The sequence below is a fragment of the Ischnura elegans genome (assembly GCF_921293095.1).
Source record: "Ischnura elegans chromosome 13 unlocalized genomic scaffold, ioIscEleg1.1 SUPER_13_unloc_1, whole genome shotgun sequence".
Classification (NCBI taxonomy): Eukaryota; Metazoa; Arthropoda; class Insecta; order Odonata; family Coenagrionidae; genus Ischnura; species Ischnura elegans.
The window spans coordinates 11635311-11662579 of NW_025791657.1; the positions used below are offsets into that span (position 1 = coordinate 11635311).

Sequence of the window (27269 nt, forward strand, 5' to 3'; positions counted from 1 at the left end):
CTGACCTTGAAATATGATTGAACAAATCGATTTTTCTTTTTATGCATCAATAGCAGATCTACAATCATGTTTGAGAGGTTTTTATGGTTTTACGATGAATTTCATGGCATTTTCCAGGTTTCTTTCACGGTAGAAAAAATCCACCTCTCCACAACTGGCTTTCACAGTTGAGCGGGAACTAGGAATGGACGGATACAGGATTTTTTTCGGATCCGGATTCAGATCGGATCCTTGATATTTTCGGAGCCGGATCTTTCGGATCGGATATTTTCGGATCCAAATGTATTTTCAAATTCCTGACGCTGAGATTCCCCCTATGATTGTTCAATCACTTGGGAAGAGTCACGCTATGTGCCAGTCGTATTTTGCCTTTTCAAATTTCCACGGCTGAAATTCTCCTAGGTAACCTCTGAGAGAGCTTTCAAACAAAACGGTTCATGATTACGACAAGAATCGCATGCGACGGCGCTTTCGAAGATAAAATCGGAACACTTCCACCCTTATTCACTGAAGCTATTATTTAAAATTTCAGATCCAGATCCGATGTCTTCCGCAACTTTGGATCCGATGAAGGGCAATATCCACGGATATTTGGATCCGAGGTATCCGATCCGACCATCCCTAGTGGGAACCCGAGTCAGTTGAAATAAGTTGAGGACTTGCTGGATTTTACCTCAGTGCACGTTGCTGTTATCCTAATGATACGGCTTCCCAGCACGCCACGGATGTATGCGTGTGTTGCGGGCTTTTTTAACAAATATATATATTTCAAGACGCCCAAGAGCTGGAGAAGGACCGCAACTCTACTTTAAGAATAAAACCATCTAAATACATGAAGTTACCAAATACCTTGTTGTCGAATTTGATAAACGCCTTACCTGGTCACATTATATTTCTTCTGCCATTAACGCGTTGCGTACGGATGGCGAGAATTCTCGTCATTATTTTCCCGAACGTTCGGGATTGATCACGAAGATTCTCGTCATTTAGGCATGTCAGCCTAAGCAATTTTAAAGCATACAATACGTATTCATTAGTACGTTTTCAATTGTTGTTCATTATTCATAATGAATTGATGCATTATAACGTTTGATTGGGTAAAATTATATTCTAAACATTAGCTTTTTAACCATGTTTATACACAAAGGCATCACGCCCTAATAGGCACATATTTCCAAATCGGCATTCCTAGGAATTTAAATACCTCGGTACGCAACGTGTTAATAAGGCCAAATGAGTTGCTGCAGCCCTGCAACCTTTACTAAGGCCATCAGCTCTGATATCCCTGAAAACAAAACTTCTACTCTACAAAAGCACCATCAAGCCGCTATTGAGTTACCCCTCTCCGGCATGGCTTCACGCAGCGCCAAGCCACTTGAAGAAACTCCAAACTGCAGAAAATGTAATCATCAGGCGCATCATCGGAGCCCCGTGGTTCTTAAGCAATGCAAATATTCGGAACGATTTGAAAATATGCCCCTTACTAACTGAACTAAAATCATATATCAATAAATTTTCAAAATCTTTTTGCAACACAAATAAGGAAATGGTTGAAAGTCTCTGGGACTATGAAAATTCTTCTACCTTACGTTATTAACTACCCAAAACTGCCCTTAATCCCTCCCATATCCCTTCCCCCTAAATTGATACTGTCAGTGCCATGACCATCTAATTACTTCATAGCATAAAAAACGACTAGAAGATACGCCCTGTAGACAGCACGCCAGCTGGGAACTGGGCCATTCTACACAAATAGAAACTCTTTGCGTGCATGCGTGCATACAAATGTAAGTATGTTTGTATACAAATGTTTCTTCTGTGATATCCATATATGTAAAATGACTTCTGGTGAAATGTCAGCCATGGCTACTCATTCAGAATACCAATTTGGATCAAAATAGTCCTAAAGATGCTTATCGGCAATGTGAAATTGATGAGGAATTGCTAGTAAGACAGGGAGAGAAGGGAAGCCTCGCACAAACCTTGATTGGCCGACACAACAACATTATCAGCCATATCTTGAAGTATGATGACATAATAAATACAATTAATTGTCAAGGGTCAAGTAAATGGGAAGAACAGAAATGGAAAACGTCGAATAAAATATACGGATTACGTTATAAAGGATGTGGAAGAAAAGAAATGTGTGGATACGAAAAGATAACTTGAATGGAGAATTGAGTGGAGATCTTCTTTAAGCCAATCAAAGGATTGCAGACTTATGATGGTGTTAAAGTTCACATGCGATTCTAGTTCAACATGCAATAAATTGTGTGAAAAATTCACGGAGAAAAAATCATTCGCCTTGATCGGGATTCAAACCCAGATTTCCGGCCGAGTGCTTTAGCCAGTTAAGCTACCGAGGCGTCATTCTCCCTGGTGGAAATTTGTGGACTATACAGCAAGGTCGCTTGCATCCAGGTTCGAATCCTGATCAAGGTGAATGATTTAAATAAATAAAAGATTTTAGCACGTTTGCCTTTAATTTTTAATTTTAATGCGTACAATGCGTTTCGGCTCACTGAGCCATCATCTGGTACAAGTCAACTAGTTTTTCCTCAGTAACAATGAATTAAAAATTCTTGTCGAAAAGTGCTACAATCTTTTTTTTATTTCAATATGTCTAGCTTCCACCAATTGAAGCCTGAATCTGTTCAACTTAAGGTGAATGATATTTTCTGCGGAGTTTTCGTACCACATGTACATTGTGGGTGACTCCATAAAGCTATCACCATGGCTAGTCCCGGTATACTTAACACGTTGCGTACTGGGGTATTTAAATTCCTAGAAATGCCGATTTAGGAAATATGTGCCTATAAGGCCGTAATGCCTTTGGTTTAAACATGGTTAAAAAGCTAATGTTTAGAATATAACTTTACCCAATCAAACGTTATGATGCATCAATTCATTATGAATAACGAAGAACAACTGAAAATGTACTAATAAATACATATTGTACGCTTTAAAATTGTTTAGGTTGACGGGCCTAAATGACGAGAATCTTCGTCATCCATCAGAAATGCTCGGGAAAAAAATCGCAATCCATACGCAACGTGTTAACACTCGAGTGGAGGCGCTGGTGTATAAAGTATGCCAATCTTCAAAAAGCCAAAGGTTTCAACATTGTACATACATTCTGGTCTAGAATGGCCTCATGTAATCTTACGTTGAACTTTGACTGCCTATAGTGCGACTTTTCAAAGCTTGAATTATTGTAGCAAATTTATGTTTAGACCGGCAAGAGTAAAAGACACCCGTGGCTTACAAAGTACGCTGTGCGACCGGCCGTATACTCTTTGATATGCTTTTCTTAAATGGCCTCATGTATTCTCACGATGTCCTTTTGACTGCCTATAGCATGATTTTTTTATAGCACAAAGTATTGTAGCAATGTTTTTCAGATCGTCAAGAGGAACCCGACAACCATGACGCATAAATTATACCCTGCGACCGGCCATGTACCAATTCCATACCTTTTTGTCTGCATCGCCTTCTAATGTACAAGCTTGTACTAATTTTTACTTATAAAGACAAATATTTAAAAAAATTAATGTTATCATAAACATAAATGCATATATATCATAAATGCAACTGCATATCGTGGAAAAAGTATGCCATGTGCCCGGTCGTGTAAAGATATCAGAGGTGCTTGCTGGAGGGTTAATCAAGAATCGGGAATGGCAAATTTCTGAGTAAAATTAATAAGAGGTCAATGGGAGGAGAATGCAATGAAGATAAACCGTGCCCGCTCGAGGGTTAAATTGTACTATAAATTGTTCAAACAGTACATTACCTGATCAGAGGCTTGGGGCAATAGCTCATTTCTGGTCTCATCGGCATCATCATATCCTCCTTCGTCATCACTGATTTGATCCACTTTTACTGAAGATGACCCATATACTTGTGGCATGAGTACATTTGCTGCCTCACCAGTGCCCTCATTGTGCACATATCCATCGTCATCACCACTGATCTGCTCCGCTTTTACTGAAGGGGACCCGTACACTTCCCTGCCGCTCTAAGAGAAACAGAACACTTAATTGATACAGGTTTTTAACCATTGGTACCAGAAACCAAAAGATCACAACCAAAATATAAAATACGAGCGTGATGCACCTGCTCCCAGAGGGCTTCCCCTGCTCTTTTCAATGCAGGTCCACAGAGGGATAGGCGCATTTCTAATTTTAAAATGTAGAAAAAAAAAGGCAGGGTGTTATGTACGAATTTAATTGGGATGTTCATGTACAAATTGAGGTCAGAGGACCTCTTTAAACACAACATTGGTATTAGTTTTTACACTATCCTCTGTTAAACGCACATGATGACTCATACTTACGTATCAATAGGAGACTTGAATGTGGAATCTGCCGCATTTTGATAAAACTTATTTAAAGAATGCGAGATATTGTTGCAAATGAACAAATGTATCAGTGTGTTCGCTGATAATGTCAGGAATATTTACCGTTTTTTTTTGTTTGTTTTTCTTTAATATTTAAAAAACAATTTTAGGAAACAATAGCAATATTTAGGAAGTAAGATATGCCGTCGCATGTTCTCTGATAAATTCTGTGTATTTGGGTACCTCATTTGTAGAGTTTGGTTGCGTGTAAGTTGAGAAAAAGGTATCTATGCAATATAAATAATATAGAAGATAGAGTGTATATATTGTGATGTCTCGAGCTTGGAATGATCACATAGTGGAGTATGGTGATATGCAAGGTTGTGTTCATGCTTGTGTGTGTGTGATTCAGGTGTGTGGTGGCCGGTGTGATGGCCCCAGTTAACAGGGGCTACCTAGGGAATCACTGATCCCCGGCCTCAGTGAAATCATCCTCTCTCCCTGCGAACCCCCTTTCCACGAGTGATATTTCCCCTCTCGAGGGGTATATAAACCCAAAAATAAGGGGTGCTTTGCAAGGCATGATTGACATGACGACCAAGGGAGCGAGATTAGGGGAAGTGCTGATGTTCATGATTGCCATCGTAAGTGAAACAAGAGTGTTGCTGGTGGCGTACGCTGAACGAAGACTGGTCGAGTTACGACCGTGCCCCACGCCATGTGTGGGAGGAGTTCACCCCCGGTGCCTTGGATCATCTGGTTCTAACCGTTTTGCTACAGACGGTTTTCTACCGTTCCTAGCTTCAACCATAAACTGTAAGAACGTCGCAGTTAGCGACCCTTCATCATCTGTTGAGGTCAGACGACCACTCACTTCCCTAAGTTAGAAGCCATAAAGCTCTATTCTCCCAGTCCACAGTGCAATTTGTCCTCGCAACTAATTGTAAAAAGTGCTATAAAGCAAAGGACTTGCTAGCAAACTTCAGAAACTTTGTCAGAAGGCACTAGTTAACAGTGGCCCAAAGATTTAATGTTCTATGTACTTTCCTTGAAACTTGTACTGTTTTGGAGGGGGGCAAAAACACCATATTTAAATAATCGCTATTCTTTTTGTTAAGTGTGATCAGTTTATTCTTTTCATTCTCATCAGGGTATTTTTTTGTTAAGTGGAGTCAGTCATTATTTTCATCTTCATCAGGGTATATTTTTTTAGTGATTAATATAATGTGCTTAAAGGTTAAAATATATCACACATTGTTAACCCTTTCGAGACTGCGGAGTTTTCGTCTTAGCTTGACTGCTGTACCGAGCCCCAAGAGACTCTTCTTTCTTGTGGTACGGAGCACATTTGGAGGGCATTCGTTAAGAAGGGTCTCGCTGAACCTTTTTCGACCCCTCCGCGGTGGGACTCCGCATTATCTCCGACTCCGAGAGTAGTTGTGCTCCCTCCTTTCCGCGTTTACGACCATACCTGCGGCATTGGTTCGCGGTCAACTTATGTATTGCTTATATGTATTTAGCAAATGGATAATTGTTGCTTGCACGTAAATTACAGACATAGAATATAATTCCTCATTTTTATCTGAGCATTGTCAAATTTTAAACGAAGTTCTAAGGCCATTATCAAAGCATTTAACGCAGCAACAATTTCCATGTTGATGTTTATACATAACTCGAGATATAAGTTAATATTTGTCGTAGAATTTCGTTTAAAAATTCTAAACGCTGCTCAAAAGACAAACAATTCAATTTTTAGTTTATATTTCTTGAGAAATGAACAAATATTTATTTCGAAAATTGACTCTATAAACAATTGTATGACCGCTGTCCCTTACCGCTGAGAGGGGTTATAAAAGACGAAGGGTCCGGGTACCTGCTCCCGGATTCGGAGGGTTAATCCTAAACCCCGAAGCGTTGGGTCCCGAGACAAAGGTGACCTAAACCCACGACCGTCCTGAAAGGGGGAGAGCTAGAAAACGCATATATACGGGTTTCGTTTTCTTGACCGGGAAAATCTCACACGTACATATACGCCCGTGGTCTCCCGGGTCAGGAAACGTCCACACGTATATATACGTGTACGGTAGGAAAAGGTTAAGAGTGATTTATGTGGTGATTGATTCGATCATTCCTTCCCTCGGGACGGTCGATTGTTTCCTTTCATATCATGTATGCGACGTCGTGTTCCGTCACAATATAAATAAAATTCCCTCAAAAGCTATTCTGACCTCACACTGGAAGGCAGGATAAATTTATAGACTAACAAAATATAGCCAATGAAATCACTCTGCCTTTTCAATTGGCCATTGGAAAACCTTCCTCAGAAGGAAGAACAAATTCATCAGCAACATATTGAGACCAGATGGTTTGATGACACCATTCATCAATGACCACTAATCTTTGTTTACATGTACAGACAGATAACAAAAATGTTGATTTCCTCCGTTAAAGGAAATCAGTATATTTAATTTCAAACAAAGTTGAGTGTACAACGCATTAACTAAAACTCAGCCCATGGAAAAATATTAATGCCTCTAACTCTAGCATGCCCCACCAATCATCATACCCTGTTATGCCCGAGAGGGTCATTTTGACCCAATATGACCATTTTTGCACATTTTACTCAAAATACTTAAAACCTTCCCAGTTTATTTATTAATATTATGTATAAAGCATTTAGGAGGGTAGTAGAAAAGTTAATTAGACCAAAAATATTAAAATTAGAGTTCTACAATTTCTATGGTGTTGTGGGAAACTCTGGCTTACACAAATTTGTGAATACCTTCACCTCCTCTGATGGCTTTGGGAGGTACAGTGAATTACAATCGTATCAGGTTCAAAAAAATACAGTGACATTTTGACAAAAAATTTAAGTATAAAACACACCGTTACATTGAATACAAAGGAAAAGTAGAAAGGCTCAATGGATTATATGATAGTCTGGGTTAAAATGAGCCATCCGGGCATGGCAGGTATAATTGATGAGAAAAAATAATGATAACATTATCAGGCCTAACTTTTGCACAGTGGTAAACCAAACTGAATAGTTAAAAAGTCATGAAATATGAGTCTAAAATTATTCTTCCTTTCAAAATAATCAACAGGAATATTCTTTCTTGGGTCAAATTGACCGAGCCAGGCATGCTAATGCTAAACTACCAACCTGAATTGCCAACAAGCAATACCCTTTTCTAAGACGGTAGAGGAAGAATAAATCCTTAGTCTATAATACAGTGGAACTTGTTTAGTACGTTTCTGAAGGGACCACGAAAAATGAACGTTCTAACCAGGAAAACGTACTAACAAGGAAAGTAAATAATGGCAGTCGGGGTAATTGCAATTAGTGGAAAAGTCGTCATAGTTACATCTACCATTGGCAGTTCTCGTAGGATAATCTTCCTGAACTCTTTTCACATTTAAAATCAAGAAAATGAGCGCTACATTGAAAAACAATACCATGTGAATAAAAATCGCAATATTTCATAGATTTCCCGAAGACGATTCCATGATTACTGCGTCTATCTCCCATGATTTATCCTATATATATTTACAGAACGAGGACGAGTGAAGCTCAGACAAGCGAAGACAAGTCATTTTTCTTTCTCACAGGGTACTCGGAGAATATAACAACAACCCGGAGTAAGTCAACTGGTTTTTTAAACATCATAAAAATTGGGCAAAATTATATTGACTTTAAAATTACGGCAAAAGCCGTAGACATTCGCTTCTGGAATGATATGATATGGATTGTAAAATCGATCGATATATCGACTAATGATATTTATTATTAGATTACGACATAATTACAAGAAAATTTTATATTAAACAGTTGAAATTTACTTTCAAAATTCGTCTAATGTCGTCTGCTTTTGTTACGAGATCAAGTATTTTTAAGCTAAGCTTCGTGTGGACATCAAGAGGATCGTCTGCTCCTACAACAGTAGTCAAGTAAATACGCACGACGTCGAGTTTATGGAGCAGTACTGCTTTAGATAATGTGGGAATTGTCTAAGACCGTTAAGACTCATATCTTCATCATGATAACTCGTGCAACAGCAACAATTGCCCACTCACGAACTTGGTGCGCAGCAGTGGGCACTCCCAAGTGCACCAAAGGCAACAGAAGGTGAGGAGCTCGGGGTGGGGAAAATTGGGGCTTCTTATAGGCTGTAGTTTTTCATAGTCAGACATTCCCAAAAAATGGCCGCATTTTATTATTCAGCACGTCACAAGAATTCAGAAATGCATTTGGAGCTGGCTTAAAGGTTGTGAGTGGGAAAATGGAGGGAGCACGGTAGAAGGGAAGTTGAGAAGTGTCTGAAATTTCACCAGGGCTAATGAACACTTTGGTCACCAGTCTTCCGGGCTTCATGCAAGCTTAAGGTCAATGTGTCATCATGGCACACTGACCAATACTTACGCTTCCAATATACATGTGCAGATAAATGCATGACTGACATTGAAATATGATCAACAAATCAATTTTTCTTTTGATCCGTCAATCATAGTTCTAAACAATCGCACGTTAACTAAAAATAAACGAAATGCAACAGAGGCCAAAAATGCAAACACAGCAATGAAAGTGTCTATCTCTCACGACATCACCTGTCAATAGCAAAATTCAGCTCCGGCTAAAGGTTGTGAGTGGCAAAATAGAGGGACCTAGGTGCCAGGGAATTTAGAAAGTCTGAATTTTTACGAGTGCTCATGAACATTTTGCCATGCCATGGAAAAAAAATTATTTTCATCAAAAATGTGTACCTATTACAGGCAGGGGCACAGTTAGGAATTAATGCTAGGGGGGGTTAACATGTTCCGTAGTCATAACGTAACGTCTACGTCACGGCAGTCGCTACCGAGTGGCTGATGACATAAGGATTATGTAATGATTCCCATTTGCTTTCTATTCTGCCCTGAGCACCAGCCGCCGGTGTTATGGTATGGGAGAGGGTCAGTCACCACTCTTCGCCTGTTTGCCACACAGAAAACTCAGAAAAAATTCTTTTTTCCAATTTTTTCTGTGTTTTTCTATTTTACCCGGTTTTGCTCTGCAAGTCCGTCTTTGGGGGTGAGTTTTAACAATCTATTTCAGTACTAATTTCATTTTATAATGCAGAAAAATGAAATGAAAGTGTCTATCCCTCACGACATCACCTATCGTTAGCAAAATTCAGCTCCGGCTAAAGATTGTGAGTGGCAAAATAGGGGGACGTAGGTGCCAGGGAAATTAATTTTCGCGAGTGTTCATTAACACTTTGGTTACCAGTCTTCCGGCTTTGGTACAGGCTTAACGTCTATGTGTCATCGTTATACATGGACACAATAATTGCGCTTTGAATATACGTGTGCAGATAAATTCGTGGACAGTGTCTGCGAGTGACTGGCATTGAAATATGATGGACATTTCGATTTTTTCTTTTGATCCATCAATCGTCATTACAATCAAGTTTGAGAAATTTTAAGGTTTTGTGACAAAATGCACGGCTTATTCACTGTTTTAAAGGTTTTCACCATTGAGTGTGAGCCCTAGAGACACCTCTATTTTGGTTAGAAGTAAAAATTTATGGGAATTTCATTCCCTTGATCTCCGTTGAAAAAGCGATCAGAATCGGTTTGGAAATGTAGGGGGGCAACTAGAAAATTTGCATGGCAACATAGCCCTGAAGCCTTCCTTTAACAATCTCTCTACTAACTACGAAAATATGCGTCAGGATGTTTCTTGACATGGGAGACAAAAGATGCAAATTTTTTTTGGAGATATTTTCCAAAGCAGGCAAACGAACGGCAAAAATATATGCTTCCTTACTCTCTCCCTTTTGTGACGGTCGGATGTTCGTGAAGTCTTAGTTTCCTGACCACACAAGGCCGTATTATCGAAATCCAGGGCAATTACATACCCACACCCCTCATCTTATATTACCCCTTTTTGTGGTAAGTGACCTCAATCATTCAATAGAGTGGTTTCCTATTATTTTTTTATTGCCTAAATCGAAAGATTATAATACTCCTGGAGTACGTATTTCACGCTTTTAGATTTTTAAATGACAATATCTATTTTTCGCGATTAAATGTAAAGTGAAAAATTTCAAGCACGCGAAAACACGACAGGTAAGTATGAATGCCGGGAAAACTCAGTGTGACGTCGTTCTGGTTCCCGCTACCGCAAGGAGGTGACCTTGTCGCGAGGCTCTGAGCCCTGATAGGACGCAGGATGCTATTAGGTAGCAGAGGACCATGCTAGCTGGTAGCCCTTGGCTTAAATAAGGATTATTAATACCTTATCAAACGAGGAAAACTTACCGACTATAGCCAGTTTTAATAGGTGATTTTTAAGAAATATTTCCCTGAGCTCTGTGCCTCATGCATGCATTGGTAACCTCAAAGGATGTAAAACTTCTATCTCCTTGTATAGAAACTAGGTCCCTGTGACGTCACGTGGAGTGGCATCGCGTGGGTGCCAATCTGGCCTTTTTCAAATGAGGATAAAATTGACCCTTGCCATTTGTCTTAACCGGTATTTCTAAAACCGAATAATTAGTATATTATGAATACACTAATTGTGGGTAACGAATCGCAATCAATGCCTTTCATTGCCTGGTTAAATAAACACAAAGTCAAGTCAAGTTATTTTCTTTGATAAGGGAAACTACCCTATTGTTCATTCAGTCAGTTTTCGAGATAAATATTTGTTCCTCTCTCAAAAAATGTAACATAAGAATTGAATTATTTTCATTTGGAGCAGCATATAAAATTTTTACACAAAATTCTACCACAAATATTAACTTATATCTCAATTTCAGCATAAACATTAACATGGAAATTGTTTCCGCATTAAATGCATTAATATTGACGGTCGTGCTTCGTTCAAAATTTGACGATTCTCCTAATAAAATGAGGAATTCTATTCAAAGTCTGCAATTCACTTGCAAGCAACAATTTTCTATAAAGCTAATTTATACAAACAAATCATCACTGACTGCGTACCAATGCGTCTGGTAAGGTTATAAACCCCTAAAGGAGAGAGGCCAATTACCCTCGGAGTCCGAGATAATGTGTAGTCCCTGTTAGGAAGGGTGGAAAAAGGTCTGCAAGACCCCTTATTAACGAATGACCAGCAAGAATGCTCCATAGGGAGGGTATGGAAGAGTCTTCTTAAGGCTCAATCCAGCAGTCATGCTAAGGAGAGAACTCCACCATCTTGAAAGGGTTAACTAACACGACGAGTATCCATGAAAATTCTAAGGAAGAATTATAACACATCTAAATTTTACTTGTTCAGATTTGATAAAGTTAGAGCAAAGGTTTTGCTTTCTGGCTATTATTATTGGAATATTCAATGGAGGACTGAATTTGCATCGTAGAAAAACTGTGCTAAATAAAGTAATAGAACACTCACCAATTTATCAGTAGCCAATCAAACAAAAACAAATCTTAGGACTGATGATGATGATCGTTCCTTCTGTTTTGTGGCAATTGGAAGTGAGCATGGTGTTTCTATGCTCACATAAATGGGAAATAGCATAATATCAGAGCCCTCAATTGCTCAGTGAGCAAAGGTGAGTGATCAGAACAGCTGTATGCCCCCATTCTGTTCAGAGCAATGAACCATTCATTTTGAATCATTTCCTCAAGAACAACACATCTCTATGTAAGTTGAAAAAACTTTTGGGCCAATGGGCCTACACTTTTGGGAATTTTAATTCCCTTAATCTTCCTTGAAAAAGCAGCCAGAAAAGGTCAGGAAACGTAGAATGTAGACAAAAATTAGAATGTCAACATAGTGGAGAAGTGGAGAAGAAGGGGCCAGACAAAAACTTGCACAGAAACATAGCAGAGAATCTTTTCATTATCAAAGATGATGAGTAACCGTGAATGGTCAAATGAAGGCTAATGACACACCTCAAGTTTACTCATTCACATTTGATAAAGTAAGGGAAAAGTATTGTTATTACGGTAAAGGATATTGGAATATTTCATGGCGGATATTCCTGAATATATGTCATAACAAAATTGTGCTGAACAAAGCAAAAGTACACTCACCAAATCATCCGTTGCCAATGGGTCTATGGCATCGCTTTGAATTCCAGCTGGATCTGGTGTGTACGTCACGGGACAAATACCTTCACTGAGGTGATCTTCGTTCTCCGCTTTCACAGTACACTAGAAGATAATGCTGAGTGTCAATCAATGAAGGCAAAACAATTAATAATGCAAATGTTTATAAAAAAATAACAATAAAACCTCCCGAGACCACTCAAGCTGGCTGAAATCTTGTTTGCACAAGATTTTAGCGACAAGCTAAAATGAAATGGCAGACATGACCAGTTTACTCTGCACACTTTGGTGTGGAACGCTTCTCAATGTGCAAGCCACAGTTTAAGTGGGTAAATTCTACACCTTCCAACCCAGAGGTTGCAGGTTCGATTCCCAACTGGGTGGCCTTCCCCCATCCAGGCCTTGGAATACTTGCGTATCCTCAGCTTGATTGTAGGAGAGGACTTCAAAGTCCTGAATTCCATCAATCAATAAAGATGAGCTATTATCATCACTTGTTCATATTTATTTATAATAAGGGCCATTTGTTTCATCCACATTGCAGGGCCACCTGACCCTTGGAACATCATCAGCCCCAGCATAAACTGATCTTGCCCTACATGTGCATAATCAAGCATACATATGGCCATTTTTTAAACTAAACAGTTCCTAAGACTTACATGCCTTACACCCTAAAAACACAGCAGCTAATGTAAAGGCTGACATCAGGGGCACAGCTAGGAATTAAGGCAGGGGGGAGGGGTTTAGGTGCAACTAATACCGGGGCTTGTGGGGTATGGAACACCCACCAGGATAAGCGGTAGATGCAAGATTAATAAATTGAGGAATTTTAAGATAAATGATTCAAAATGGTGTGTTTTATGGCTTTCTGAGGGATATTTTATAATTCCTTACACTATTCTGTTAGTTGAATGAATTGACGTGGCCCTGTCCAAGCCGAGATACGGAGCACGTCAATAGGGTAGTTTCCTTCATCAAAGGAAACAAAATGCATTGCTTGCGATTCCTTACCCACCATTAGTGTACTCGCAATATACAAATTATTATGAAATGGCTGACAACAGGGGCACGGCTAGGAATTAAGGCGGATGACATGACGGAAGGAATTTTCTCCAGAATCTTTAACCTTTTCGCGCCCGATGTCGGGTGGAGCCGACAGCCTTTTTCATGCGCAGAACACCTGATGTTGGGTATAGCAGTTGCGGATTTTTCAACACAGACGACCGGACGTCGGCTCTAGCCGACATGAGGGAAGGGAAGTGACCACTGAGATAGCAATTGTTCTGCGCATTCAGGCCCGGCGTGAGACCCAGCTTAGCGAGTCCTAAGGGCCACTCCTAGGCAATAAAGCCCGAACCTCTCACTCATTTATGACCATCCTCAGCACGGGAATCTGCTGCATAGTAGTTATGTTTTCAATATTTTTTTTCAATGGTATGTTTTATTGCATACTTCTATGTTTTTATACTTTGAAATGAATTCTTCGTTTTGTTCTGTGACCAATCAATTTTTAAACGGAATTTTAGCATTAAAAATAACAGACTTCCAGACTTATAGACATATTACCTTATATTTTCTAACCTTGTTATTAATGCTAGAAACCCCTTTAAAATTCCACAATGCTTAAGAAAACGTAAGTAATTCTTTTAGAAGAGTAAATAATAAAAAATCAAATACAATGTTTGGTTGAAAAAATCACTGGTAACGCAATATGTTGAGTGTGGATTCGTGCTATGATAGGGTTAGAGGGTGAAGTCCAGTGGTCGAGGTAAGCGACGGGCTCCCTGTTGAGCTGGGCCGTAAATCTGAGGAACGAAAATACAATAAATATGATTTGAGTTTCACGGGCAAATAAGGTGCGGGGATTAAGGGTGCTAACCGCTTGAAATAGCTAATTTAACCCATTAGAGCATAAAGTATTCTAGAATTCTACCATAAAGTAAAATAAATTATAATTTGTGATTAAAATATACATTACTAAAATAGAGAACTATGGTTTACGTATAAGACCAGCTACTATCAATTTCAATCCGTGTTCTGTCGTGACTACCTACATGGGGTGCATCGATTGAACGGTCTGTTTTCAGCGATGATCATAGACATAAAATAGTCCAGAAAAAATAGAAAAAATATCAAAGAGTTCAATATATAAAACACAAATGTTAGGAAAATTATCAACATGTTTTGCTGAACAGGGGTGCAGCTAGGAATTAAGGCTGTGGGGGGGGTTAGGTGCAACTAATACCAGGTTGTGTGGGGGTATGGAATACCCACCAGGGTAAGGGGTAGATGCAAGATTAATAAATTGCAGAATTTTATGATAAATGGTTCAAAATGGTGAGTTTTACGGCTTTCTGTGGGATATTTTATTCATCCTAACACTATTCTATTGGTAATATCAATCCAATTAAGTCAAATGGGTTAAACTTAAAAATTTCTCTGAGCTCTGGGGTGGGTTTGTATTTACTTAACTTATTTAGCATGCATTGACGTGCACATTAATTGACGTAGCCCCATCCAAGCCGAGATATGGAGCATGTCAATAGGGTAGTTTCCTTCATCAGCAAAAACGAAAGGCATTGATTGCGATTCCTTACCCACCATTAGTGTACTCACAATATACAAATCATTTGGTTTTAGAAATCCAAGTTTAGGCAAAAGACAATATTTTAACCTCATTTGAAAAAGGCCATATTGGCGCCCATGCGATTCCACTCCACGTGAAGTCACAGGGACCTAGATTCTAGACGAGTAGATAGGAGTTTTATATCGTTTGAGATTACCAATACATGCATGAGGCACAGAGCTCAGGGAAACATCTCTTAATAATCACCAATTAAAATTGCCTATGGTCCGAAAATTTCCTTTGTTTTATAGGGTAATCCTTATTTAAGCCTATCACTACCTGCTAGCAGCCTCCATCGTAGCGGCTCTCAAAGCCTCGCCCCAAGGTCACCTCACACACTGACAGTTGGAACCAGAAATACGTCACACGGATGTTTCCCAGCATTCCTACTTAGCCATTGCGTTTTTGCGCGCTTGAGAATTTTCACTTTTCGTTTAATCGCAAAAAAATATTGTCATTCAAATATCTAAGAGCATGAAATGTATACGTACTCCAGGGGTAATAATCTTTCGATTTTAGCAATAAAGAATAATAGGAAACCACCCTATTGACGTGCTCTGCCGGTCGGACAGGGGCCTTTCTCCACCTCCATTAGTGACTATTATCCACTTTTGAGTCTTCCGATTGTGTGCACGGCCTTCAGCAAGCTTCCCTCAAACTCTAATCGTGTGCTTTGTTTGAAAATAGCACTATTTGAAAGGAAGTTATGACACTAAAACTACTCTCTATTTTTCTTTCTCATTTTATCAGCTGAATCTGACAACATTCACGAAAATCGGGCCCGCATTGAATGTGTTAATCCTTACTCAAGTAATGAGAACGCGGCTTGCGTGCTACCAATGGATAGTGTTTACAGCATAATAGTCAAAGGGACAACACAAAGGAGACACTATTCTATTTTCTAGAAGCTTAATTTATATTGTCATTCATAGTGCATGATATGTTTTATTAAAAAATGTCCACAGCACAACAATAGGTGCAGAGATCATTATTTTCTCAATATTTGCAATGGAGTGCAGTAGAATCCTCATTATCTGTGTACTTATTTTGAATTTCAAGATGTCTATCATGACATTGTCTTAGTTATTTAACAATTTATAAACAATTACTCAATTTTTTCCTTCTTATGAGCAAATCAAGACATGCCATGGAAAAAAAATTATTTTCATCAAAAATTTGTACCTATTACAGGTAGGGGCACAGCTAGAAATCAAGGCTAGGGGGGTTAACACATTCCGTGCTCATGACATAATGTCTTCGTCATGGCAGTGGCTACCGAGTGGCTGATGACGTAAGGGTTACGTCATGATTCCCTTCTGCATTATAATCCGCCCTGAGCGCCAGCCACTGGTGTTATGGTATGGGAGAGGGTCAGTCCCCGCTCTTTGTCTGTTTGCCGTGTGGAAAACTCCAAAAAAAAATCTTTTCTATTTTTTCTTTGTTTTTCTATTTCAGCTGATTTTACTCCGCAAGTACGTCTTTAGGGGTGGGTTTTTACAATCTATTTCATTATTACTTTTATTTTATAATACAGAAAAAAGCAATAATTTCTCACAATAGGGTAGTTTCCTTCATCAAAGAAAACGAAAGGCATTGATTGCGATTCGTTACCCACCATTAGTGTATTCATAATACACAAATTATTTGGTTTTTGAAATACCGGTTTAGATGAATGGCAAGGGTCAAATTTTACCCTCATTTGAAAAAGGCCAGATTGGCGCCCATGCGATTCCACTCCGCATGACGTCACAGGGACCTAGTTTCTACACGAGAGGATAGGAGTTATACATCGTCTGAGGTTACCAATGCATGCATGAGGCACAGAGCTCAGGGAAACATGTCTTAATAATTACCTATTAAAACTGGCTAAGTTCGGAAAGTTTTCTTCGTTTGATAAGGTATTAATAATCCTTATTTAAACCAAGCGCTACCAACTAGCAGGGTACTCTGCTACCTGCCAGCATCCTGAGTCGTATCAGCGCTCAAAGCCTTGCCCAAAGGTCACCTCACTTGCAGAAGCGGGAACCACCCTTTTGTTTGTATGCCTTCAAAAAAACTTTTACAAATATTAAAAGCGAAATAAAAAAATATCCTTTTACAGTTTACAAGGATAGGCAAGATACTTTATTACAAGGTATTTTATCTTTCTTTATGAATTTTCACACAATGATTAACATGTGTTTATTTAATTGGTTTTACGAGAAGGAATGGAAATACTTTTCCCTTGTAGTTATTTTTATTTTTATTATCAATTAATGCTATCATGATAAATTGCTTGGCTGGTTACCTAATGTCGGACATACTCCAGTTATGTGTAATTTAATCCTTATGATATATAATAAATGCTTCCTTTCTTATAACTTAAAAGATTCGGGGAGAATTTTATTTGCTATGATGAAATCACAGCAAAATTTGTTTTTTAACTTTATTATGTTTATTTGCTGCTACGCTTGAAATAATAACCATAATTGCATAAATCTTACAATAACTTCAGTGAAGTCCTGGTTCTACATTGCAATTTATTTTTTACTGTTTACATTTCATGCACAATAGCTAGCCTTCCCCATACTTACATTCACTAACATTTGTATTAGAGACTCATTACTTGATTTTTTCCATAATATTCTAAATCCTTGCAAGCATTTTATTTGGCATCCTCCCCAACAAAAAAATGCCTAAAGGCCTGGTTACATGGTGCATTAATGCTTAGGGATTAATGTCTAAATGTATGAACACGAGAATGAATGGAAAAATTCATTCTGTAACCACCCCAAAATGAACGAATGCATGAACGCGTGAACGGAAAATAGAACCTGTTCTAATTTCGTTCATGCATTCGCACAAGTTGAACTCATAACAGAGCCACCTGGTGGGAAACAAAGGCAACAACACATTCAGTTGTCATCTGCAGGGCTATTCAGTAACTCTTTACGCGTATTTGTACTGTATCGTAAGAGCTTGAATCCTACCACAAACTCACCATTTGCATCTACACTAATATTCATATAGATTATCCCTGTATGTATGCCGGACATACCAAGATTATGCCTATGGTATTTTATTGGTTGTATTATGCCGGAACAAAACAATCGATGAGGTTATAACAGAGTTTTCAACACGACATTTGTGAAATACAACGGCTATCATACGACAAATAGAACACATTTTAACATAATTTATATCATACATATTAATGACAATTCTACCTTTTATGCGTCCGAGGTGGGAATGCACTGGCCCACCACAAAAAGACGACTAACATAAGCAAATTCATAAATCTACCAGATCTCTAAACCAACATCTTTTCCATCAACAGCAAATATCTTCTTAACTCTAAAACCGTCCCGGACAAAAGTAGAACAATGTATTAAAAATATCCACTCTCATACATCATCTACACTCAGTGTAACAGATGACAGAAAAATGTCTCATAAACACGGCTTAAAAACAAGATGCATCTACAAATTTCAACAAGTATTAACTTTGATAATGGTTTGAAATAGAAATAGTACTATTGAGATAACATTAAGGGAGTGATAATGATAAATATTAAATATAAATAAATAATACTGGCACGAAATGAAACAACTTTGGCAACTACAATAAACACCACTGTTTACACGGCAGCGCAAATATATTACCAGTATGTGAAATTTCCTGGTCCTACAGGAAACAACAAAAAGGGAATTATTTTCTGGTAGGTATCGTCTGCTTCCCACCTAATGATACTGTTTACACATTTAAAACTTGCGCACTGTAAAGGGAATAAACAAAAACTAAACGCCTCGGGTTACGAGAAAATGTGTGAAAACTTGTCCGAACGGATGTACTGTGTAACCGCTCATTCATGCTTCTCGTTCGTGCAAACGTCCATGAATTCAGACATGCAAACAGACGTGCATTCATACATTAACCCTTACGGGTTAATGCACCGTGTAACCAGGCCTTCAGAGATCAACTTCCCCAAACCCAATCTCATGCTGCCAAACTCAGAGAAACTGATCTGGCACGAGGATATAAAATGCACAATGTGTGTCCTGAAGGAAAATTACTTGGGCGAAATATTTAACCATGGAAGAATTTCCCCACATTTTTGCCTTATTTTTCATTTAAGATTATCAAAATTTCCTGTATCTCTCATTATTGAAAAGCTCATCCCTTTTATGACTTGCATGGCCCAGGAGAGAGAAGTTGTATGGTCAATTCATGTCATTTCTCCAAGCCCTTCAACTCCACAAGAACCTATCAACGTTTTCTGACTCTAACACTCCTCTGACCAACTGATTATTCAAAATTAGCCCCGTTATAGACGCATTCAAGGAAACAATTGACAAAGTAGTTACCCTCTCTCGTGACCTCAGTTTGGAAGAGTCTATGGTTCCATGAAGTGCTAGGCTGGGATATAGTGAATAGATGAGGGGAAAGCACTACAGGTACGCAATAAAGTTGTATATGTTGACGGAAGCAAAGGGTTTGGCCCTGCAAGCCTTTGCATACCAAGCATCTTCCAACTCAGAAGTGTCTGGAAAAGGGCATTAGTAGAAGATGATAGAAGATCATTTTGACTGCAGCCAATCCTTTTACATGGATAACTTTTACAATAGTGTAGCCAGTTCTAGATTCCATCCAAATGGAAAACCTAACGTGACGGGGACACTGAGGAGAGGCAAAAAAGGTATTCTTCCTGTTATGCTCTCCCAGCAATTATAGAAAGGTGAGGTAGTGGAGGCCTTTCCTGTGGATGAAATCTGTATCCTAAGGTGGAATGATAAGAGGGAAGTGCGGATGATCAGCGCTGAATTCAGTGCAAAAAAAGATTGAATCCACAAAAAGACAAGGGTGCACGCCAAGAAAGCCTCGAAGCCTCAGGCGGTGATTGAATACAGCAATTACAATTGTGGCATCGATCATTAGGCTCAAATGATGTCTTACTCTCCCATTGAAAGGAAACCCATCAAATGGTACTAAAAATTGGGAACCCAACTACTGAACTTATTGCTACTGAACCGTTATTACTTATTCACAGAAAATTATTGGAAAATTCCTCTCTTCGACTTTCAAATTCAAATTATAGAATCTCTTATGACAATATCTGTACCTTCAACCCCTTTGAGGAGATAAGTCATCCTAACCCATCTCATCCAAAACCGAGGCCTATCAGGACATTACCCCGATTATATGAAAAACACAAAAGACAGAAAAGACGAAAACAGAAGAGATGTAGGCAGTGCTTCAAGAAGAATGTCCGCCAGGACACATTATATTACTGCCCCATCTGCCTGGCTGAGCCTCGATTGTGTCTTTAGTGTTTCCAGAAGTATCACTAGAATTTGTTATGCAGAAAATTATTTACCATGCGGGAAAAAATAGTTTTTTTTTAAATGCATGCTTTTTATATTTTCAATTCAAATGTTTCTATTTAAAAATGATATTATTTGAAGCATAGTAATTAGTAAATGAAAAATTATTCTTTGTATGCTAGTCAATTACTGATTTGTAAAACAATATGTTTCATTACAATAATTTTTTGTCTATACAAGTTTTCCTTTTCACTTATAAGCCAATGCATATCATTATAAAATCTTTTCCAGAAGATATCATATTGTTCAGTCACATTTTCCATTATAGGGAACAACACTTTTGCAGGAAATATTGGTAATACTCGCAATATTTACTTTAGTGCGATAAAACATTTAAAATCGTATTTAAATGTATCATTTCCAGATTAAAAAATTAATATTAGGTGCATTACTATTTTTATTAGTTTTTTCCAGAAAGTGATAGGTCTGAATGGGTTTTCGCTGCAGTACTGACAATGAGCTAAGAGATATCGGAAACATGTAGGTGAGTTGGGGGAAGGTATCACAAGTTTGACAGGATACATAGAAAATTTTAATTTCAAAATTTTCAACAAATGAAGGGTTACTTTTAGAAAAAAAGTTGAAAACATATGCCCAGCATCACAAATCATAAGATCACGTCATTAAAGTAACAATAAAAAAATACAAATTTTTGCCAATAAGTCAGCCACAGGGCATTCTCTCTAAAATACGGTCAGCACGGAATGTGTTTTGGCACAACTACTAAAAACTGGGGGGTCTGGAGGCATGGAATACCTGCTAGGGTAAGCTGAAGGTGTGGGGGCCCTCCCCCAAAAAAAATTTAAGATAAATGGTTCAAAATGATGAGTTTTTACGGCTTTCTGAGGGACATTTTATCTAGTCTGTAAGTAATATCAATCCAATTAAAAAAGGTTTAAACTTAAAAAATTTTCTGAGCTCTGGGGGTATTTCATACCCCATAAACTCCCCCTTCGCTAATTACAGGTATTCCTCACCTAAAACTACAGATATGTTCCTAAAAAATCTCATGTTAAGGAAATTTAGTGACAGGGAAGAATCATATTCCAGGCAGTAGAATAGGGTAGTTTCCTTCATCAAAGAAAACGGACGGCATTGATTGCGATTCGGTACCCACCATTAGTGTATTCATAATATACAAATTAATTGGTTTTAGAAATACGGGTTTAGATGAATGGCAATGGTAAATTTTATCCTCATTTGAAAAAGGCCAGATTGGTGCCCATGCGATGCCACTCCACGTGACGTCACAGGGACCTAGTTTCTATATGAGTAGATAGGAGTTTCACATTGTCTGAGATTACCAATGCTGCATGAGGCACAGAGCTCAGGGAAATATGTCTTAAAAATCACCTATTAAAACTGGCTATGGTCAGTAAGTTTTGCTCATTTGATAAGGTATTAATAATCCTTATTTAAGCCAAGTGCTACCAACTAGCAGGGTACTCTGCTACCTGCCAGCATCCTGCGTCGTATCAGCGCTCGAAGCCTTGCCCAAAGGTCACCTCACTTGCGGCAGCGGGAACCAGAACGACGTCACACGGACTTTTCCCAGCATTCCTACTTAGCCGTCGCATATTCACGCGCTTGAAAATTTTCACTTTTCATTTCATCACAAAAAATAGATGTCGTCATTGAAGAATCTAAAAGTGTGAAATTCGTACTCTAGGAGTAATTATCTTTCGGTTTAGGCAATAAAAAATAATAGGAAACCACCTTATTTCTGGATCATAGACTGATTTTTCTGGGGGCTGTTTTACATCTATGGGCATCAATATAGTTGACAAGGCACAATGATGGAAAAATCCAAGTGACGCAAGATTGCAAAAACCCAATATCTTTGATAAGGCCATTTTACAGTGGGCACGGAATTGTGCAGGTTAGAACTGCATTTATTTCTAAAATGGCGCGGAATTGCACAAAAGCATGGACAAAATTAGAACGGGGCTATTTTGCCATTTTACATCCACACATTCTCACATGTGTTCTAGCAATTCATCACACCAGGCAGACCACTTTTCGAAATAATCCTCATCTTTTCCCTGTTAACGCCAGCCTACACAATCACAACACACGCTCCAAAAACAACATACACACCCTCCAATACTCCTACAGAGTCTGTTTAAAAGGTCCATACCACTCCATTGCCACTGTGTACAATAAGATTCCTAACACCATCCGTTCCATTTCCTCATCAATCCAATTCAAAGCCAAACTGCAAAATATGCTAATTGAAAAGAGCTTCTACAATCTAAATGAGTTTTTAACTGGTGTTGTGTAATAACCTATGACCTCAATCCCACTGATAGCTGTGTGTTTGTATAGCTCGTCTGTATCATATTTCATTATATGTTAGCATTTTATGCTGTATTAACTTGATGAAACTCATGGATGTATTATCCCAATGAAGTTAATAAATATTATTATTATTGTTATTATTATTATTATCGCTATTAGTTAGTCAATATAGTAAATCCTTTAATAGACATTCCGAATATTTCTTCAGCATACCAAGGAACAATACAAATGAAGATAGTGTGTTATCTCTGATTAAATCCCAGTGGACTGCTGAGAGAAATTAAGAAAATGTAGCCTAAGTAAATATTCATTAAGAGTTGTTAAAGATACAAAAATTGCTTTAAAAAAATTAAGTCCACCGAAAAATACACAAAATCATAGTGCTAATTAATTTTTATTACTCTAAATTATGAAATTGTCGTAATTTTCAAATGTCCTACTCTTCTTCGCTTTATTTTTTTAGTAGGGTGTAAATAGTACCAAAGTTACCATAGTTTACCCTTAGTTTAGTACCATAGTTTGTACCAAAGGTATGTTCTGGAAAACTCCCTCTTTTCCTTTCTTATTTTATGGACCGATTCTTATGACTTTCATGAAAATCGCATCCGAATTGAATGTGTTAATAGCTAGCTTATACAAATACATAAAATTGCTTAGGGAAATTAGATCCACAGAAAAATATATAAAATCATACCGCAAATTAATTTTATTGTTCCAAATTATAAAATTGTCATTATTTTTCAATTGGCCTACTTTTCCTCTTATCGCTTATTTAATATGGTGCTGTCCTTCATTTTTCACCTCATGGCATCTGGTCCCCAAGTCACAAAAGAGAGGGTGACTTTCTGTAGAAATACATGCATTTACAATAGGCAAAGCTACTTTCCTAATACTACCTAGTAAATGTCAACAACTTAGGGTCATTTAACTCAGGTTTCACTGTAGATGATAATAAAACTTACCAAAATATTCACATATTCCATCCTGTAGAAGCTAGATTTATAATGTCCTTTATAGTGCATTATAGTGAAAAGATAAGCTGATAAGAGAATTAAGTGGAGATATGCATGAAACTAACCTTAGGATTATTGACCAATGATGATGATGATGAGTACATTATATGTAAATGGTTTTCAAAAATATCCGCATCATGACAATAGGAGCAGAGAGATTAGTATTTTCTCAATATTTGCAATGGAGTGCAGTAATATCCTCATTGTCTGTGCACCTATTTTCAGATGGATGGAATTTGAAGAATTCCACCATAAAATATACCCCTAAAGTCAGTTACTAAACAATGTATGCACTGGTGACGTTTTCTTTCTAATGAACAAATCACGACAAGCCATTGAAGACAAAATTCTTACCACATATATTTGTACCTATTACATGCATCCTTCACTCAAGACTAGAGATATGTTCCTAAAAAATGTCATGTTAATTAAACATGGTTCCCACTCAAACTAAATTACATAAATCACGGTTTTTTCCAGGTTTTCACGGTCTAAATTTCACCAAATTCACGATCTTTTGGTAAGCCGTTTTAGGAAGAAATATTGATCACGTAACATAAACCGGTCGCATTTTAACTACTTTAAAATTTAACAAACGCGATAGACACCAGGAATGCTAACTTAGCAATGAAAGTGTTCTAATGACGTCACCAATATTTGCCAAAATTTTGAGACGGCAAAAGGTTGAGGGTGGGAAATGGAGGGTGGCGGGGAAGCCAATTTTTTTCCAGGATTAATGAACATTTTAGCTACCGGTCTTCCAATCACAGGCTTAAGGTCTGTGTCTCGTCATGACACACTGACCAATAATTGCACTCGGAATACAGTGAAACCCCAATTTATCATTCCCGCATTGATCGTTTTCCCGCATTCATCATTCGCCGCTCTTGGTCCCAAATTAAGTTCCATAAAGACAATGTAATTTTTTCCCGCATCTATCGTTCCCCGAAGTATCTTTTTCCTGCATTGATCGTTTGAAGATCGCGGTCCCATCGAATAATTTTCCACACACAAGTGAGAACTTTAAATGGTGAACTGTAAATAATTGATGATGAAGAAAAGAATCCGGGCTAGAAATACATGAATATTGCAGAACGCCTCGGTATGTCCAGTAGCACATGACGGCAGGGGTGGGGGTAGAGCGAGATCCCTGGTGAAAACAAGAAGTGGGATGAAGCCGAGGATCAGGTGGGCATGCCCCTGACGATTAACGCCACATTGCCTCAATCATATAAAAAATTTAATTGATAGAAAGGAACATTTGAAATAATAAACTATTTTTGGCCTTCTTGATCCATCTCATGACCAATCACTGCGACGGCGAAATCAGTTGTTTGAGGCATAACACGCACATTTCTCTCGTAAATACGTATACTTGAAATGGCATTTGATGGATAAGAATTTTTACATCAGACAGAAATGCATAATAGCAGCCAAAATTCCAAGTGGAGTGCAAACATTTTTTAGCGAGGCGGCTTGTTCCTTTAGGATATTTGAAAGAGAGATAAGTCGAATCAACAATATGACCCAAGCGTTTCGATAAAGTAATAATATTCCCGTAATCAGCTAAAATCTTGTTTGAATCCATTAATGAATATCATAATTCGCAAAAATCCAGCGTTTGGTGGGACAAAGGCAACCCGGACAAACATTCCCGCATCAATCGATTTCCCGCATTCATCATTTTTTTCATCCATACCCCTGAAAAACGACAGATCGAGGTTCTACTGCATACGTGTGCACATAAATGGGTGGGCAGTGTCTGCGAGTTACTGACCTTGATCGACACATCAATTTTTCTTTTGATCAGTCAATCATAGATCTACAATCAAGTGTGAGAGGTTTTTAAGGTTTTATGACGAAATTCACGGCTATTTCCAGGTTTTTTCACGGTAGACGGAATTCACGGGATATTCACGGTTTTAAGGTTTTCACAGTTGAGTGGGAACCCTGTTAAATTTAGTGCCAAGAGAGAAGCATATTCTAGGCACGTTCTGCATCATAGACTGACAAAACTGGGAGCTGTTTCACATCCATGGTCATCAACGTAGTTGATAGTGTGAAGGCTATAGGCTTGCAAAGGGAATTGAGATTGTCCACCGTTAACATTTCTCACAGAGGATTAGTGGTGTTATATAGCTAAGATTGAGTTATATGCAAATAGATTAGAGTGGTTAAGCTTTTTGTCTCATGACATACAACTGATGGTCACTCGAGTGAGGGTGACTTCCTGTAGAAATGCATCCAGTTACGCTGGGCAGAAGCAATTTCGTAATGCAACGTAGAAAATACCTAAAAATTAAGGATATTTAACTCGGGTTTCATTGTCAATGAGAGTAAAACTTACCAACATATTTGCTCCAGGTTGATGGGAGTCTGACACAGGAATGTATATTTCAGTTGTTTTGACTGAGCAAGTGAGATGTGAGGTGCCTTGTATCTCATCTCTAATGCTGTCAGTTGTCTCAGCTGGAGATCCCGAATTGTCATCAGCTGCCTCCTCTTCTTTGATACTCTGCAGATAAAGTAACAATGATAAACAACTCTCCTCTTTCAGCGTCAAAAATTGAAGGATACTCCTAATCTTGAAACAGGATTTTTAATGTGTCATCTAAGCTATTGCATAAAAAAGTGGTGTCTACATGCCTGCTAATTTATCACTCAAACGCTACAAAGCTGCTGAAACGAAATTTCACAGGAAGATTCTCGGTATAATGAATTCATGTAGTGGCTGTATTATAACATCCTTGGGGCCATGGAAGCCAGAAAATAATTGTCTTCAACAGTGGTATCTTTAAATATGAATCTTTGACGTGGGATATGTTTTTGATGCATTTCTGTTGTTCTTGACATCTTGTTTACATGTACTCAAAGATGAACTCTGGGAGAGATGGCGTAAATCTCATATGTTGGCAACATTCTGAGAAGGGAAAGTGTGAAATCCTCAGTCTGATCTTGGAAGAGAGAGTTGAAGGAAAGGGAAAATGTCCATGGGTACAAAACATCATAGATGTGACAGCAGTTAGAGATTCTTGGGATCAATTTCAATGGTCAAGAGAGTGATGCCTGAACAGCCAATGCACTGAATTGTGCACAGCATGACAAAGAAGAGAAAGAAGACTATAAGAAATTCTTTCAGCTCCACATCAATAGTCTGGTGGATGAAACCTATTAATTAAGCATTTTTTTAAACTATCAAATATCATCACTAAGTAAAGTAAAAAGTTAACACAGCTAACACGCTTTTTGAGCTCTAAATTTAAGTGAAACAGCTCTTCGCCAAAGAAATATTACAGAAAAAATGTCAAACAATGATTACATTGCATTCTCAAAAATGCAATTTTTGACCTTATGCTCAAATTGCAATTAACTAAATTTATTTTAAAATTTCAAGACCATTCCGTTTCCCACACTATAGAATTACTCACCAATCAAAATAATATTGAAGATTCGCAGTGTAAATTTTATTCAAAACACCTTCCTCAAAAACCATTAAAAAATGCCGCATATTGTATGGCAAGCCACGATTGTGAATACTGTTACACACGATAATGATCAAGAGAGTAATGCCTGAACAT

General features: G+C 38.1%; 1 protein-coding gene across 1 annotated transcript in view; it reads right to left on the reverse strand.

Annotated features, from left to right (window-relative positions):
- Window positions 1-27269, reverse strand: part of LOC124172025 (zinc finger protein 665-like) — a 51245-nt gene that overhangs the window by 20280 nt on the left and 3696 nt on the right. The window contains exons 3-5 of the mRNA XM_046551429.1: window positions 26039-26206; window positions 12380-12499; window positions 3794-4018 (exon numbers count right to left, since the gene is read on the reverse strand). Coding sequence (XP_046407385.1) covers window positions 3794-4018; window positions 12380-12499; window positions 26039-26206 — 513 coding nt within the window. The remainder of the gene's footprint in view (window positions 1-3793; window positions 4019-12379; window positions 12500-26038; window positions 26207-27269) is intronic.